Source organism: Manis pentadactyla, chromosome 3 (genome assembly GCF_030020395.1).
Source record: "Manis pentadactyla isolate mManPen7 chromosome 3, mManPen7.hap1, whole genome shotgun sequence".
Lineage (NCBI taxonomy): Eukaryota > Metazoa > Chordata > Mammalia > Pholidota > Manidae > Manis > Manis pentadactyla.
The window spans coordinates 66,933,817-66,951,573 of NC_080021.1; the positions used below are offsets into that span (position 1 = coordinate 66,933,817).

Below are 17,757 nucleotides of genomic sequence, written 5' to 3' on the forward strand. Positions count from 1 at the left end.
CTCCCCAACAAACTCCACTCCAGCACAGAGCCTTTTATTTCCCAGCTCTATCCTTCACTAAATCGAGCTCTCCGAGCCTCGATCGTCATGTCTGTAAAATGGGTTGTTGTACGGTATGGGGTGGTACGTATACAGGGCCTGGCAGTGTTTCTAGCTGAGAGTGAGTACTCAGGGCAGCGGGGACCCCTGTCATCAGTCCCATCTCATTACAACAACAGTCACTACTAGCTGAATTGGCACAGAGTGAAGCTGCCTAATGGAATACCTGTTCAGCTCAAGAAAATGTGTTCTCACTGAAACAAACCCAGACAGATTCCTGTAAAACAGAATATAATACTGTTGCAGGCTTTAAAATTTCCTCTCATTTTTATGAGTGATGAGTCCTTGCGTTTTTTCCAGTCTTCCTCTTGGCCGCCTTTTGTGATCATTCTACTTCCATTCTCTCTTACAAATAGTATGTTTTCCAAATAGTCCAAAATAATTTCTGTTACAATATGAAACCACCGATAACTAGTTGACAAGGGAAGTCAGCTGCAAACCATGTGGTTTTAGTACCAGCAGCATGCAGAGGCGGGGCTGGGGCATGCGAGTTCTTGAGGAGGGTGTTTTGAAATAAAATATATTCTGTTTAAAGATGTGTTGATTCCCATATGTTTGCATTTAGAATCGTCAGCCACTTATGAATCAAATCAGCAATGTCTCAAATGTGAACTTGACCCTGAGGCCTGGAGTGCCAACACAGGTAAGAAGCCGACCAGCTGTGAGCGTTCAGTGGCCCCATGGAACTCCTCTCTTCATGTCTCCCTCCCTGACATCCCTCACCAAGGCTGGAGACCCAGATCGATACGACACATCTGAAATGTCACTCACTTATCTGTCCAGGCTGTGGCTTTTGTAGTTCCCTCCTGATCATTGCCAAGTACAGTTGATTCTCATTATTCGCGTTTGTCATGTTCTATGACTGTAAACACTGAATTAGTGATGTTGAACCATTGCTAAATGGAAGGTATGGGTCCTGCCAGCCTCTGATCATAACATTTTCTTCAGTCTATCAATACATACCCTTGTTCATTCGTGTTTCTGTTTGAAGACACCTTACTGATACACTCCTGATTCATTAACATTAAGCTCACAGCCAGCAGCACTACACCTCATGTGTGGAAGCTCATCTGACACGTATTTTCTCCGTAAGGCATCTCACAGCATCTTGTGCTTACGAACACCAGACAGCACCTCAGCTCTATGCTTGGGGCCATTGGAAACAGAGAAATCACCAACAAAGAGCCCAAAATGGTGGAAAATGTGAAACTAAATAGGCCCCAGAAAGGACACTCGCTTACAATGTGACAGCTGGAAGATGGCAGCACACCATCTTGTTACCCCCTCGGGTGGGAATGTGCACGTTGGGCATCTCAAGTCTATCACCACTCTGCACATGCCCATAAATGATAACAGTGCTGTACACACTGCTTTTAGGGTTAAAATAAATGTTAACAAGTAGGCAAATTCACAGATAAGGAACCCAGGAATAATGACTGCAGACCGTGTATTGCTAGGACCCTGAAGGGCCTTATCCCACTTGGCAGTGAGCGCCCGCCACCCTTCCCTTGCCCCATCCCCCCTTTGCTCCCTCCCATTCTGTCCTGGCCTTTTTGTATGTTGCTGTCACCCTCCCTCTCTCTACATTCCCACTTTCTTCTGCTACTGTTCAGCCTTTTCTGAAGTGCCTCAAGCCACCTTTTGTTACAGTTGATTTGCTTTCCCTCTAGACTTGAATGTCCCTTGAATGAGACTCTAAACTGCTATCCTCAAGCTTTATATCAGTCTTTCAGTTAGGACTGGTGGTATTAAAAGGTCCTTCAGTTAACCATGCCTTCTCACAATGAGTGCAAGTTAACTGATACCAACATTGAACTTACCTGTGTAAGTCACTGCAGAGTTTCAGAGTAATCATCATCCCTGTGGAACTTGGAAGCTCACATTCTCAACCACCAGTTGTTCAACTCTAAAATGCTCTTCCCTTGGAATTTTCTTTTCCAAATAATTTTGCATGAGACAGTACTATTTGTTATCCTGTTTCTAATACACCGTTTGTTTCTCAGTCTGTGTCTAAATGTTTGCCTCCATATATCATTGCCCATTTCAGGCACCTATTAATGCCCAGATGCTGGCCCAAAGACAGAGGGAAATCCTGAACCAGCATCTTCGACAGAGGCAAATGCATCAGCAACAGCAAGTTCAGCAACGAACTCTGATGATGCGAGGACAAGGGTTAAATATGACATCCAGCATGGTGGCTCCTAGTGGCATGCCAGCAACTATGAGCAACCCCCGGATTCCCCAGGCAAATGCACAGCAGTTTCCATTTCCTTCAAACTACGGTACTGGACTTACATCCCCACCACCTCTCACCAGTCCTTTCTCCCCAGTGTCCCCCAGTCCTGGGTCACAGCTCCTCTCTCACAGCTCTTTGCATGGCTCCCAGATGAATCTGGCTAACCAGGGAATGATAGGAAACCTGGGAGGACAGTTGGGGCCCGTCAGGAGTCCCCAGGTCCAGCACAGTACCTTCCAGCCTCTCAGCTCAGGTACCACCTTTTCTCTGAGTGTAGGTCTTACTTTAAGAATGACCGAAGTAAGTGTGTGTGCATAGTGTGTAGTGTGCATTCTGCAGTCGTGTGTGAATGAGTATGAATATATGTTTATGTCAATGTCTGTAAACAAGGATGCATATGTATATATTTATATTTGAAAACCTCTGAGTCTGATTCAAACAAATCAATAGATATATAGGTGTAAATATTAGAGAGATTCTGTAACTTTTGAAGAATAAAGATTATACCAAATCTTTAGTGAATAGATAATTCTTAAGAAGTGCTGTGTAAAACCACAATGAAAGACCTATTAGTTTTCTTCATATTTATTTGTTATTTAATGTCAGTCTTAGAGACAACTATGTAATGTCATAAACACTAATATTTGTGTACATGTCATGTTCAGTTAATAGTTAAATTATTGATAAAAGTAAGTGCTTACATCAATGTTAATATTCAAAATGACTTTCCCTGCCTTTTGCCAGAGTTATCTATAAATAACACTCAAGTCTTTGTGGAGCTTAAATTCATGTCTCCTGTTTTTTTAAAGGAACAGAGAGAGAGTGCGGTTTTTTTCCTGTGTGATCTTAAACATTTCTTTTATGGCTAATTTAAGAATTAAATATGCATGTTTTATACATCTTTTAGGTAAAAAGGTACTTACGTTATGTTATTCCTGAAATTTGTTAAGAAGATGCCTCCTTTGTTTCCAGGCTCTTGTCCTGTATTTCCTTTTTGATGATTTAGAAAGGTCTTCTGAAAGTTCTTCCTTTCCTTTCAGTATAAAACCATTTGCTTCTAAACTGAACAAGAAGCTTACGTTGATTTTTTTTTTCTTATTCTTGCTGACTTGGAAAGCACTAAAGTAGCATAGAGCCCTTTATAAAGAGAAAAATAAGCTAATCAAGAATGCAACTCTTACTTTTTAAAGTGCACTGATGTCATCATAGAAAGACTTGAGTTAATTCAATAAAGAATTACTCAAATATGTAGACTTTTTTATACATAAATGGATTTTAATCAAATTTAAACTTTAAACAATCCAATTGTCATATATAAAAACTTAAAGGCTATTTCAGGTCAAAGAGAAATATACATATTTGACACCTTCTAGATTTGGAGAGAGCTATGGAGAAAAAATGGAATTTTCTCTTTCCACCTCCTGCCATGATGGTTCAGATGGTTTGTAGGCACCCCTGTAACTACTTGAGAGAATCAAAAAGTGGCAATTTTTTTATGCATTTTATTCCAGTTTGGAGTCTTTAAAATATGTATACATAACCAGCACATGAATGGGTATTTGAAAGTAATTTTATGTATGTATTTAATTTGAATGTTCTCTGCCCCCCACCCCCAGTCTGCATAATAAAACTAACCATCTCCTTTGGATTTCTGTTCTGTTTTTTAAGGAATAAGTCAGCAACCTGATCCAGGCTTTGCTGGGGCTGCAACACCCCAGAGCCCTCTGATGTCGCCCAGGATGACACACACCCAGAGCCCCATGATGCAGCAGTCTCAGGCTAACCCAGCCTACCAGGCCTCTGACCTGAATGGATGGGCACAGGGGAATATGGGTGGAAACAGGTGTGTCACATTTCTGTATCTCTTTGATAGAAATGTCACCAGGGAATCTTTCTATAGACTGCCTGTATCTTCTCTGTATTTTTCTTAACTTCTTTGCTCAAGCAAGCAATGTCAAGTAAATTGCTAAGTAAATCAGTTTCTATTCCTTAGAGAAAAAGGTACTAGAATTTACAAAGCTTAGCAAGTATCTTTTGCCTAAGAGTAAAAGGAGCTCTTCTGAGAAGGTACCACCCACCACTTACGAACGGAACAGCTGTGGAAGTCAGTGCCCTAGAAGCCATCCATTATTGGAACATAGACTAAAAGCAGCCAAGCAAAAAGCTTGTCCAGGGCAGACATGAAAGTGGGACACAGACTTCCAGACCTTCACATGTTAAGAAAATGGGGGAGAGTGGTTACCCGAGCCGTGTCTAACCTTGCCACCCACTGGCTGTCCCATCCCGGGTTCTTTCAGCCTCGATTTCATCATTCTGAAGTAAATGCCCAAGAAACAAGTGCTGAACACTGTCTGCCTGTGTGCCTCAGATCTCTAACATTTTAATCTTTTCATTATGTTTTAGCATGTTTTCACAACAGTCCCCGCCACACTTTGGACAGCAAGCAAACACCAGCATGTACAATAATAATATGAATATCAATGTATCCATGGCGACCAACACAGGTGGGATGAGCAACATGAACCAGATGACAGGACAGATCAGCATGACCTCAGTGACCTCTGTGCCTACGTCAGGGCTGTCCTCCATGGGTCCCGAGCAGGTGGGCATCCCAGGGAGAAGCAGCCCACTGTCTTCATAACTTTTTGTCTGTTTCTGCTTTGAATCTGTCTTTCCATGTACCTAACATCTGCTGTCAACTCCCACATTAATTTTGAAGAGTGTTTTTTTAACTGTACTTTCGCCTGTCTTAGTACCATTAAAAGAAATACTTGTTAATTTTGAAATAAACATGAAAGGATTCCTGACAGCTCAAGGATCTTTTAAAATATTTCTTAATTATTGTCATTTAAATTTTTCTCCTGTTCGGGAAATTTAGCAATATCTAAAATGAATCTCTAAAAATGGAGTGGTGAATGTGCTTTTTCAATAGCTTCATTTTGAGTTTGTAATTTAGTAACTGTTTTTTTTCTAAATGTGAAACTGGAGGAGTCACACAGGTCATCCAGTTAGCCTTTACTTCACTCATGCAGGGAGACTGACACATATTCCAAAAACTATTCTTTATCTTCGTTGGGATGTGGATGACATTTTTTTTCTGTCAGTTTTCATTTTTTTTTAAGTAGTAATTCTGTTTTGTGTTGAATAATATTTAAATGGTTCTGCCATCCCTAAGTACACATCAGCCTCACTTAATGGCAGAGAAACTCAAACCATTCAGTATCTCAGGTAGCCAGCCTAGGGTTCAAAAATGTGTGGTGGGCTAGTCCAGAGTTAAAGATATTGGTTAAGAATCTTTAAATTGTATTTACAGAAGATCTTATTTTGAAAGGGCACAAAATGCTTAGCATTCTACTGCCTCAGTAGTTCACACAATGTATAGATGTGGCAAAGACCCTGAATCTTATTTCATGTATAGAAAAATAAGGCCTGGAGAGTTTATATGACTTACTAAGTCATTGAGAACACTCGAAATTTCAGTTAGATCATAATTGTGAGAACGGTAAAAGATTGAAAGTTAGTTAGGTCCATTTAATTCTGGTGTTGGTAAGCCACAATTTGCATGAAAATTCGGTAAATGTTAGAGCCTCAATGTTTTATTCTATAAAAAGATGTTAATGAAAATGCAAAGTGATACATGAGAAAATATAAAGGCCCTTACAACTTAAGAAAGAAGCTCTATGTATGTGTGTAATAATTTGTCCTTCTAGAGTTGAATTGATGATGGCTAATTCCATCACTGAATCCAGAACAGGATCAGACCTCCCACCATGCCCCCTCAGTGTGACCATGCTGGCCAAGGCCAGGGCTCCATCAGAGCAGGCATCTGGAAAGCTGCTTTGTAGGGGACAAGGCCCTCAAAAGCACATAATTAAGCAGCCATAAATTAAATCTAGGCTTTTATCTTTTTAATGGAGAAAATACAGTGTTGATGTTGAGTTTTCTATAAAAATGGGCTACTAGTGGTTCCTGATTTGCTTACTAAAGAAAGCATACAATTTAAGGGCTGCAGATGTGGTCTAGTCTAGCATGGGTCCTAGTCAACCTTCCTGGAAGTAAATTGGTGCCTTTTTAGTAATCCAGATTGCTTTGAAACTTTTGCTTGGATTTAAGCCTTTTGAATATCAGAATTAAACTGGAAGCTAAAAATACAGTTGTAATATGTATCTTCTGACAAAATCAATCTTATATTAGCATTTGTACATTTACTTGGTCATTTGTAAAAGAATATGAATGCTAATAAGTAGTTCACGTGGTCATAGAAGTTTCACAAAATCCAGCACTGTTCGGGTATTCACACTTGCTCTTGCTGATCAATAACTTTCCCAAGTAACAAAGATATTAGGAGCCTCTCAGATGACTTCAAAATCCAAAATATATGTCATTAGTGTAATTCGAGCTAGCCAAAACAGTGAATATATCATGGCATGTAAATGTTTCTAGTATTACCATCTATAGAATTTCTATACAGAATGCAAACAAAATTTAAGTTTGAAGGCAGCTAGTATATTACAAGTATTTATTTTCATGCTCCTCCATTCTCCCCCCAAAAGATATACATGGGAGAAAGCCAAAGGGATGTGGCCATTTTTACATAGTCATTTTTCCCAGTAATCTTCCTCCTAAAACAAAGAAGAGGAAAGTCGATGGCTGACAGTTTCCCAGTGCACTTTGAGACGCCCCACTGAATATGGCACTGTCCTGTCTTGTTACCCTCAGGTTAATGATCCTGCTCTGAGGGGAGGCAACCTTTTCCCAAGCCAGCTGCCTGGAATGGATATGATTAAGCAGGAGGGAGATGCATCACGGGTAAGAAACAACAAAGAAATTTATGAATAGGGTGGTGAATATTCTATAGGCCAAATTGGCAGATGTCTTGTCAGCCAGTAGATTGAAGATAGTTGTAATACTTGTGATTTTTTTTAATACCTAATTTTATCTGACATAGTGGTTTTATGTGAATAATTGTTTCTTTAAACTCATTTTCAATGCACTGATAGTGGTATATGAATTAAGAACACTAATTTTGCCCTGGAATGATATTACAGCAAAGCCCAAAAAAAACTAGCAATGAATTAGTCGTGTTAGGGCAAACTTTGACTTATTTTTGCTTTTTCTGAATCATAATGGAAATGTTTAGGAAGATGAACTAACTTAAAATTGCTCTTTCTCCCTTAACTGAGTCTGTTCATTCTTTCTAAGTGTCTATACTTCATTTTGTTTTGGCAACAATCTTGTATATTATTTGCTTATTACCTTAAACACGTGTTCTAAGGAGAGTGATATTACCATGTTCAACCAAATCTTGAAACAGTAGAGTGCTTAGTACATAGAACCCCACAGAAGTGTGTGCCTAGCAGCAGATCTGTTACAGGAATGTCCTATGAGCAGTTGGGCACACAGGGAAATGGACTTGAGGGACGTGCTGAAGGTAAGGGATGTAATCCTTAGGAGTAGACAACTGTCTGTTAAGTTAAAAGTTCTCTCTCAGTGGAGAAAATGTAGAATTGATGTTGAATTTCCTACAAAATTGTGGATCATGGGTGGATTTCTTTATATTAGCATTCAAGTTTTTTAAATAATAGGATAAATTTGACCCACATTTTAAGAACATAATGGGAAATTTCTCTGTGTGATTTCTCATTTAAAGAACCGCAGTCACACATGTCAGAGTGGTCTGTGGGCAGGAGTCCTGTCTGTAGATGTTATCTGTACACACGTAACATGTCAGATACACGGCTCATCTAAGTGTTAATATACCAATATAGTAAGCCAAACAGAAAGTGAACTATATGTCATATCAACCACATGTGTAGACTGTAAATGTGCTATCGGTTGAGGTTTGGAGCCCAGTTACGGGGCTGGCATCTTCCCTACTGCCAGCACTGTCCTACCTCCCTCTGTGTCTCTCTCTACAGCTCATGGCCACACAGTAATGGCTTGTGTGCAGAAAGCAGAGGCTTGAACCTGGGATGTCCTGCCCAAGGGAGCAGTGACATTAATGATAGGCATCCACAGAGGAGAATCCATTTTAACCCAAAAGTGCCAGAGAGCTTAACTTCTGAACACATCATATATCTGAAGGGGACAGGGCGGGAGGGAGTGGGGCTTTTGAATTTGGGAACCAGGATCACATTTCCATCACTGAATCCAGGACAGGATCAGACTTCCCACCCTCCCCCATCAGTGTGACCATGCCGGCCAAGGCCAGGGCTCCATCGGAGCAGGCATCTGGGAAGCCACTTTGTAGGGGACAAGGCCCTCAGAAGCACAGCCTGGAAGGCCAGCAGCCCAGTCCTCTGTTCCTGTCTTCCAAGAGCCCCCAAAATGGACTTGCTATGTCATCTCCAAGAAGAAAGACTTGCCTGCTGTAAAGAAAGCCCTTGGATGGTCCTATTGTCTTCTTTTTTAAAAATTACAGAAGTAAGCAACATATATTGAACATTTACCACAAGCCTAATTCACTACTAAGAGCTTTACTTAAATTACCTCATTTAAACCACCCACTTCATGCAGTAGGTCTGAGGTGTGGGGGTTTAATGACTTCTCCAAGGTCCCACAACATCAGCAGACCCCTAAGTGTGTGTCTTGGCCCCTGCACTCTACTGCCCCTCCCCCAGAGGAGCTCTTGTGAGGCTTTCCTAAGGCTTTTATGCAGGTAACCTTGGAGAAGTCCTAAGCAGGACAAATATCTCCTTCTATACTTCATTTTGTTCTCTCCTTGTATAGATCCTGAGGGAGGAGAAGGGTACTCACTGTGGGACACAGTAGAGATTCAGCCCCATGTTAGCGAGTCCTCAGCCTGGAGCATTGGGGTACTTCATGTCCGGAGAGATTACCTGAGCCTCGTGGTCTCTGGTGATGTATCAGGGACCATGCCAGGCCCATCATAAATATTTAGACCTTCCCAACACTTTTAGATGAAGAGATGGAATATCAGAGAACTGGGTAATTTACCTGAGGTCACACAGCTAGTGTGTGGTGGAATATCTCACCAGAGAGGAGGAGGACCACCTCTTGTACATATATTACCTGAAGGAAACAACAAAAGTGTCTCAAGCAGTCTGAGAGATGCAGGGACCCCCACAAGCTGGCTCGACTCATCACAGAACTGGTGCTGGGCACAGTAGAGAGGCAAAGATGGAGGCAGGGTGGGCTGACAGAACTGAGGCATTTACCTTCACACACGTCCAGGTGCCTGATGGGTGCCCATCAAACTAAAATAGAAAGATTAGCATCAGACTCAGAAAAGGGAGCTTTCAGTAAACATCGGATGTTCTTTCCATCAGAAGCACCTTTCAGGATTCATGGTGAGAAGTCTCTCCCTGTTGTCATCTAATCTGGGCCATTTATACCCCTCCTACTTTCTCTGCTTTTTTCCAGCCTTCCTCTTGAATCTGGCTTAGCCATCTGTACTTTGTTCATGCTGAATGTTAAGGCCAGAGAACAGTCTGTCACAGACACTCTTGTTCCGTTCAGATAAGATGTACAGTATATCCCTCTAATCCATGAGTAATCGCTGGAAATCACTTTGCATTTGTTCTTCCTACTGACGTGTGCACAGGCAGGGATTCACTAGCAGGCTGTTTCTATAATGTTCTCTGTTGTGAATCAGGGTGCTCCTTTCAGAAATTTTATTGGTGATCTGGTTCTATTCGTTGAACTAAAAACCACTATAATCCATTACTAATTGAATCTGTGTTCCATTTATCCAGAAATGGAGATTGACATTATACCATGCTTCAAGCAGAGCTAGTATATACAGCTACAGATCTACCAAAAAACTATTTAGAGGAGGGCAGTTATTATTTTTTTGTATCATTAATCTACAATTACATGAAGGACATTATGTTTACTAGGCTCCCCCCTTCACCAAGTCCCCCCCACATACCCCTTCACAGTCACTGTCCATCAACTTAGTAAGATGCTGTAAAATCACTACTTGTTTTCTCTGTGTTGCACAGCCCTCCCCGTGCCCCCACACACACACTATACGTGCTAATCGTAATGGAGAAGGGCAGTTATTTTATTTAACCAAAAGATTTTTTCCTTTTACATTGACTTATTATAGTATTCCTTATATTTTACATACACTTAAACATATTAAAATTGAGTTTACTGCTTAGCCACACGGTTCTTATATCGAACATACTTGTAATTACTTGTATTTACTAGTGTTATGGAAACAGATCACTAGTATCAGCTTTGGGTTGGTGATGATAATGATGGTATGGGGACACTTATTATGTCCCCGGAATTATTTAAACATTTTATCTACATCATTTTGTTCAGTCCTTGTGTTGGCCCTATGAAGCATTTGGTACAGGAGGATTAAATGAGTCCCCACCCACTAAGTGACACAGCCAGGACACCAAGCCCAGCAGTGTTACTCCAGAGATGCATGCCACGTTCTGCATTCTCTTTCCCTAAACTGATTTCTGACTAATAGCTGCTTATGGACAAGGCCACGTTAAAGAACACTGCCTGAAAGTTTCTAAAGATATAAATTCTTCTCAATAGAATTATTTTTTCCAGACTAACTGAAAAATTGAAAGATTTTCACATATTTCAGTCAAATCCATGAAGTATTTCTATATAAGATCATGTGACACAAATTAGAAATAAATGTCATATTCACCTTTATATTGTAGAAAAGTACATTAAGTGTTCTTTTCTAAGAGGAAATTTAATAAGAGGTAGTCCTCTAAGCTAATTTTTTAAGCTTGGGAGAACTGTGCACCTAACCAGGAATGTAATTCACCTTTGACCTAGAAGTCATGATCTGTCCAGTTTCCCCAGATGCTGTGGTGAAAAGGATTATTTTGGGCTGATTTTCTCTAGAATCTTACTTAAACTAGAAAATCTCTGATGGTTCTAATATGTGTTATCTGAGAGAGTCACTAAAATTCAGTGTCTGAGCTACATGTAAGAGAATGAAACTGGATCACTGTCTAACCCCATACACAAAAGTAAATTCAAAATGGATCAAAGACTTGAATGTAAGTCATGAAACCATAAAACTCTTAGAAAAAAACATAGGCAAAAATCTTAGACATAAACATGAGTGACCTCTTCTTGAACATATCTCCCCGAGCAAGGGAAACAAAAGCAAAAATGAACAAATGGGACTATATCAAGCTGAAAAGCTTCTGTACAGCAAAGGACACCATCAACAGAACAAAATGGTACCCTACAGTATGGGACAATATATTCATAAATGAGATATCCGATAAAGGGTTGACATCCTAAATATATAAAGAGCTCACACACCTCAACAAACAAAAAGCAAATAATCCAATTAAAAAATGGGCAGAGGAGCTGAATAGACAGTTCTCTGAAGAAGAAATTCAGATGGCCAACAGACACATGAAAAGATGCTCCACATCGCTTGTCATCAGAGAAATGCAAATTAAAACCACAATGAGATATCATCTCACACCAGTAAGGATGGCTACCATCCAAAAGACAAACAACAACAAATGTTGGCGCTGTTGTGGAGAAAGGGGAACCCTCCTACCCTGCTGGTGGGAATGTAAATTAGTTCAACCATTGTGGAAGCAGTGTGGAGGTTCCTCAAAATGCTCAAAATAGAAATACCATTTGACCCAGGAATTCCACTTCTAGGAATTTACCCTAAGAATGCAGCACTCCAGTTTGAAAAAGACAGATGTACCCCTATGTTTATCACTGCACTATTTACAACGCCAAGATATGGAAGCAACCTAAATGTCCATCAGTAGATGAATGGATAAAGAAGATGTGGTACATATACACAATGGAATATTACTCAGCCATAAGAAAAAAACATACACACAATGGAATATTACTCAGCTATAAGAAAAAAACAGATCCTACCATTTGCAACAACATGGATGGAGCTAGAGGGTATTATGCTCAGTGAAATAAGCCAGGTGGAGAAAGACAAGTACCAAATGATCTCCCTCATATGTGGAGTATAAGAACAAAAGAAAACTGAAGGAACAAAACAGCAGCAGAAGCACAGAACCCAAGAATGGACTAACAGTTACCAAAGGGAAAGGGACTGGGGAGGACGGGTGGGAAGGGAGGGATAAGGGTGGGAAAAAAGAAAAGGGGCATTACGATTAGCATGTATAGTGTGGGGGGGGTACGGGGAGGGCTGTGCAACACAGAGAAGACAAGTAGTGATTTTACAGCATCTTACTATGTTAATGGACAGTGACTGTGAACGGGTATGTGGGGGAGACTTGGTGAAGGGGGAAGCCTAGTAAACATAATGTGCTTCATGTAGATTAATGATACCAAAATAAAATTTAAATAAATAAATAAATAAAATTTTCAAAATGGGGAAAAAAACCTTCAGTGTCTAAATATTTAAATCCCAGATGCAGTTGTTATATGTTCCCACAGCAGCCAATATTTCGCCTCCTGTAACTCAGATCACACTGTTATTTATTTGTCTACCTGGTCTATTCAGCAATGTTTTGATAGCAGCAGTAATTGGAAATGTCTTGCTATGGACCTGGCACAGAGTAGATGCTCAACTGATATTTTTTAAGTGAATGAAAATTTGGGGGGAAGAAGATCATCAATAGCCAAAGAAAAGCATTGACAGATATTTGCACACCAACCAAGGAAACACCTCTACGTGATTCTTGCTCGCTACAGCTCTTGGTCTTCAGCGAATCAAACTGTCAGCACATTAGCGGCAAGAAACTAGCCATATCCAAGAGTCAAAACCCTGGTTTATGTCGCTTGATGAAGCCAGGGAGAACACGCTCCATGGACCCCTAGGAGTATCTCAGTAACAGAGTCAAGAAGGGCATTTTATAGGAAGTGGGTTTGTAGTGCATAATCTTGAGGAAGAATTAAGAAAGTAGTGGCCTCAAAAATCTCTTGAATGTAAATATGAGCAACTTTTTCCTGGGCACCTTTCCTCAGGCAAGGGAAACAAATACAGTTTATGATTCTGGTACATCTTACTGTGTTGATGGACAGTGATGGCACTGGAAGTGGTGAGGACTTGAAAATATGGGTAACTGTTGAACCACTGTGTTGTGTATTTGAAACCAACATAAGATTGTGTATCAGTGATACTTCAAAAAAAAAAAAAAGAAAAAAGTGGTCGCCTTTTCTAGATTGGATGCTGTCAAAAACCAAGGACAGTTCAGCAATTGCATTATCTCAGTAATCTTTTTAAGAAGGCAGGAGAGATTAAGTTGGGCTAAGCTGTCATTGGTAAGAGAGCAGCAGGCATTCAGGAGGAGAGACTGGTAAACCGTTGTAGTCTGAGTCCTTTGGAACAACGTGTAGGATCTGCCAGCCTTTGGAAACACTGATGTGCGGTTAAGATCAGTGCCAGCTGCTCGTCTGCATCAAAATCAATGTAACTCAACCAGTTGCAGCCTTGGTGATTAGCATTACTTAAAACGGCCATGTATTTTGATCTCTTGCGACAGGCTTCATGATGGTCTTACTAAAAATTTCACAACTTTCTCTCCATTCTCCTGCAGAAATACTGCTGACACTGAAGGTAGCTGGTTGCTTCTTTCTTCAGCTGACTGGTCTCACTTGCTCAAAACACTTACCAGTCTGGAGAGCTGTGTCTACTTGTTCTGACCCAACTGACCTGCCATCCAGTTCTGCCACAGCAAGATCAGCAGTGGGGCCTGGGCCCTGGCTCCCGGGGCGAGTCCCCTTGGCTGTTGCAGGAGGAGCAGCCTCTTCTCTCAACAGTCTGAAGCCCGCATCCAGACAGTTGCTCAGTCTGTTCACTGCATTCACCTTAGTGCAACTTAGATCTCTCCTGCAAAGTAGATGTTGACAGGCAAATATTGTGCCCATGTCAGTTGAATGTATTTAGATGTGTGTACTTAAGGAAGACACCCGTGCTCTTGTTCTGTTCCTGTTTGGTTCCAAACACTGGTTTCTTGCTTTGTGTTCCCTGGCTAATCAGCCTAGTACAAAAATTTCATGTAGGGGAAAGAGAAGAATTTTTTTTTAAGTTAAAACTAAGTTAAAGCTAAAGCCTGCATTTGGGATAAAAGCAGAGCAGACACCATGGATAGTGCTAAATGTAGACATACCCAAGAAGCAAAGACCAATAAAGTCATAGTATCTTTGTAGACGGCTCAAAAAACCATGGACAGTTTTCAGTTCCTGAACAGATGAAGGAGCCTGTGAGAGGGCTGTGGATGTTAACAAGTACTTTCCCTATTTTTTGTTGTTCATTCAAACCAAACTAGTTCACCTAAATGATGAATGGTGAAGAAATTTTTTCATTTCCCTATGAAACTCCCTTTAGATTGATCAGACAGCTTGAATTAACATCTTCTCTTCCCCATCTGATCCTCACTTTTCCTGCCCCTCTGCCTCCCCCAGCTCTCCCCATTTTCATTCATTTTCTTAAAAAATAAAAACAACAGAAACCAGGTAAGCCATTCATTTCCTTAAATGTTTTGCCAGCCACTTACCAATTGCTAACTCTTAAATCTCAGAAAAATGCATTTCTGACAAGGAGAGGAGCAAAGTTAGGACTTGATAAATCAGACTAACGATACCTGCTTTGGAAGCGTGTTTATTCTGTTCCCCAGCCACACCGGCCTACAAAACAGGAGAAAATAATAGTGTGTTTAAAAAAGTGACAGCAGATACCATGACAGATGTAACCTCCGCCACGTGTTTTTTATTTTGTTTTTTAGCAGTGCTAAGCCGAAGTTTTGTAAGGTACATAAAATCCAATTTATATGTAAACAAGCAATAATTTAAGTTGAGAACGTAAGTGTTTTAATTGTATCATTTTTGTGGGGTATACATATTGTGGAATTGACTAAAAAATGAGGTACTTCAGTATTGAATTAGATATCTTCATAGCAATGTCTCCTAAAGGTGTTTTGTAAAGGATATCAATGCCTTGATTAGACCTAATTTGTAGACTTGAGACTTTTTGTTTTCTAAACCTGTGATTCTGCTCATAAATCATTTATCTAATCTATATGATATGCAGCCACTGTAGGAACCAATTCTTTATTTTTATATGTTTATATTCTTTCTTAATGAACCTTAGAAAGACTACATGTTACTAAGCAGGCCACTTTTATGGTTGTTTTTCTTGCCCACCCTGATAGGGGAATACTTTTATTAATTGGCATCAGTTTCAGAAAACTGCAATACCAAGAAACTGATGACCTATTTTGAGATGTTTCTCCCCAGCCCCTAATACACATACTTTCTTACCTAAATTTCAGAATGGTGTCTTTTTTGATGTCTTAAAAAGCAAAGCATTTTATATCTCATTAGCCAGGCTTTTTAGGAACAGAGAAGTTTTTCCTTGAAATTTGATTGTTTATTTGTGGCAGGGTGAAAAATGTACAAACTACCCCTATTTATATTTATATCTCTCTCTATATGTACAGATTATGGATTATAGGAAGAGATATAGCCCAAAGATAAATGGTAAGTAGACAGTCTGAAAGTGTTGCTCCATACTAAAGATATTTTCTGGACATTTGCATTTCGATACCTTTTTTCCACTTGAGAGGGGTCTCACTACAGGGAGGTGGCCAAGGAACAACACTTCTCAGTGGCCGCCAGCTCGCTGTTCCCCTCAAAAGGCTCTACTTCTCTCAACCAAATCATTGGGTTGCTCAACTGTGATGGAAAAAACAAGCAGATGTGGCCCAGAACTCCTTGACCTCATCAGTGATGAGGCTTACGTTAGACACAATTAAAGGTGACTAGTTTTAAGTTGGTTTTTAGGTATATGTGAATTAGAATGATCTTAACTTCACACAGCACAAAAGAGAAACGGAGTTTAAATTGGATTTCTTTTGAGTTTTAAGTCCCTTTCCACATAACACTGTCCAAAAATACATGTGTACCTTTTATTACTTACCCATCTGCCCAAAAATACGTGTGTATCTTTTATTACTTACCCATCTGCCCATTGTGTTTTAATGTCAGTTCCAGTTCAGATGAGCCTGCAAGTCTGTGATCCTGGTAATTTTAAATGATTCATGATCATTACTGTTTTGAAGGAAAAGAGATTTATAAATTCTCTTATGGCTCAGATCAAGTAATGGATTTTGCTTTACATCTAATTAAGAGAAGAAAAGTGAAGGCATCCTCTGATCATATTGATCACTATAGAAGCAAAAGCCAAATCAATCCCCTTCATTGTCAGTATTTCTCATGCTGTACACGATAAATTTGTTAGACTGAGTACTTGGTTTTTGTTTAATAGAACAAATAATCAGTGTTTTACTTATATTACTAAATGTGAAAAACATAATGTGAAAAGTATACATACATTAGCTTGGTTGTAAAACTCATTTAAGTGTTCATGTAATGTGATACGTTTAAAAAGTGAAGTGAGCTGTTTTACTACAAAGAATTTGATTCAAAGATTAAAATGCCCCTCCCACGTGTATCTCTTATGGCCTGTAATAATTGAAAGCAATGTTTTTGCAGTTTATATAATACAGTTTTTAATCTGTGTTGAAAAAAAGGAGTTCACATGGGCTTAACACATGAAATGGGTGGTACAGATCCACTTGCAGAACCCAAAGATACACAATCAATTTTGAAATGCAACTTAAGCCATTAACTGTTGGTGTGAATTTAAAATTTTCTAGTATTTGTATGGTAGTATGCTGCCGAAGAGCAAAGCATTCTCTGCACAACAGAAAATTACTGTAGTGGCTTCAATTTTAATTAGAATTTTCTCCCTGGTGTTTCTTTATAGACTAAAACAAAATCTTTTAAGTTTCTTACTACAGGTAAAAGCTATGTGCAAGAACCTCAAAATGCTAAAACCTAGCATAATGCCTTAGATCTGTTTTTAAGTCTTGTATATTCCTACATAGCTGTCCGATGTATTATATTTGTATAGTGAATTGTGTACAATTTTTGAATAAGTGCATCATCACTTAACCTTTACGTTGTTGAATAGTGATGATGATACATTTCTTCAAACATTTAACTGTCATATTTTTTCCTTTGTCATTTGTGAGTTTATTTGTACAGTTCCTCATGAAGTTGCATCTGAGATGTGTGTATATGAAAAGATTATACAAGGGTAAAATTAAGCAATATATTAACTATGGTTCTTCAGGAGAAAGCTTACAGTGTTTCAGGTTGTGATTTATTTTCAAAATGGAGTTGACTCTGAACATCACTTTGTTCACCTGCATTGATGTTTGTATTTCTAGTGTGAGCAGTTTATGCAAAGGTAGATATATTCAGAGAAATTTTAAATACATTTATGCAAGTTAATATTGCTTTGCTGATGCTATTTGCTTATTTGATGTTAAATAATGCTATTGTAAATAAAGAATTCTGTTGTTATTGCATCATTTAATAAATTTTAATGCCTTCGGGTTTTACATGGCTTTGGAGATTTTAATGTGTTTATGTTGTATCTTCATTCATCACTACATTTAAAT

The 17,757-nt window shown here is 39.4% G+C and overlaps 1 protein-coding gene across 13 annotated transcripts in view; it reads left to right on the plus strand.

Annotated features, from left to right (window-relative positions):
- The window catches only part of NCOA2 (nuclear receptor coactivator 2), a 298,607-nt gene extending 282,492 nt beyond the window's left edge, over positions 1 to 16,115 (plus strand). For all 13 annotated transcript variants that reach the window (XM_036886218.2, XM_036886214.2, XM_036886211.2 and 10 more), the window contains 6 exons: positions 665 to 742; positions 2,147 to 2,381; positions 4,004 to 4,178; positions 4,739 to 4,937; positions 7,055 to 7,144; positions 13,828 to 16,115. In XM_036886218.2, coding sequence (XP_036742113.1) covers positions 665 to 742; positions 2,147 to 2,381; positions 4,004 to 4,178; positions 4,739 to 4,937; positions 7,055 to 7,144; positions 13,828 to 13,839 — 789 coding nt within the window. In that variant the 3' untranslated portion in view covers positions 13,840 to 16,115. The remainder of the gene's footprint in view (positions 1 to 664; positions 743 to 2,146; positions 2,382 to 4,003; positions 4,179 to 4,738; positions 4,938 to 7,054; positions 7,145 to 13,827) is intronic.
- Positions 16,116 to 17,757: the final 1,642 nt, after the last annotated feature.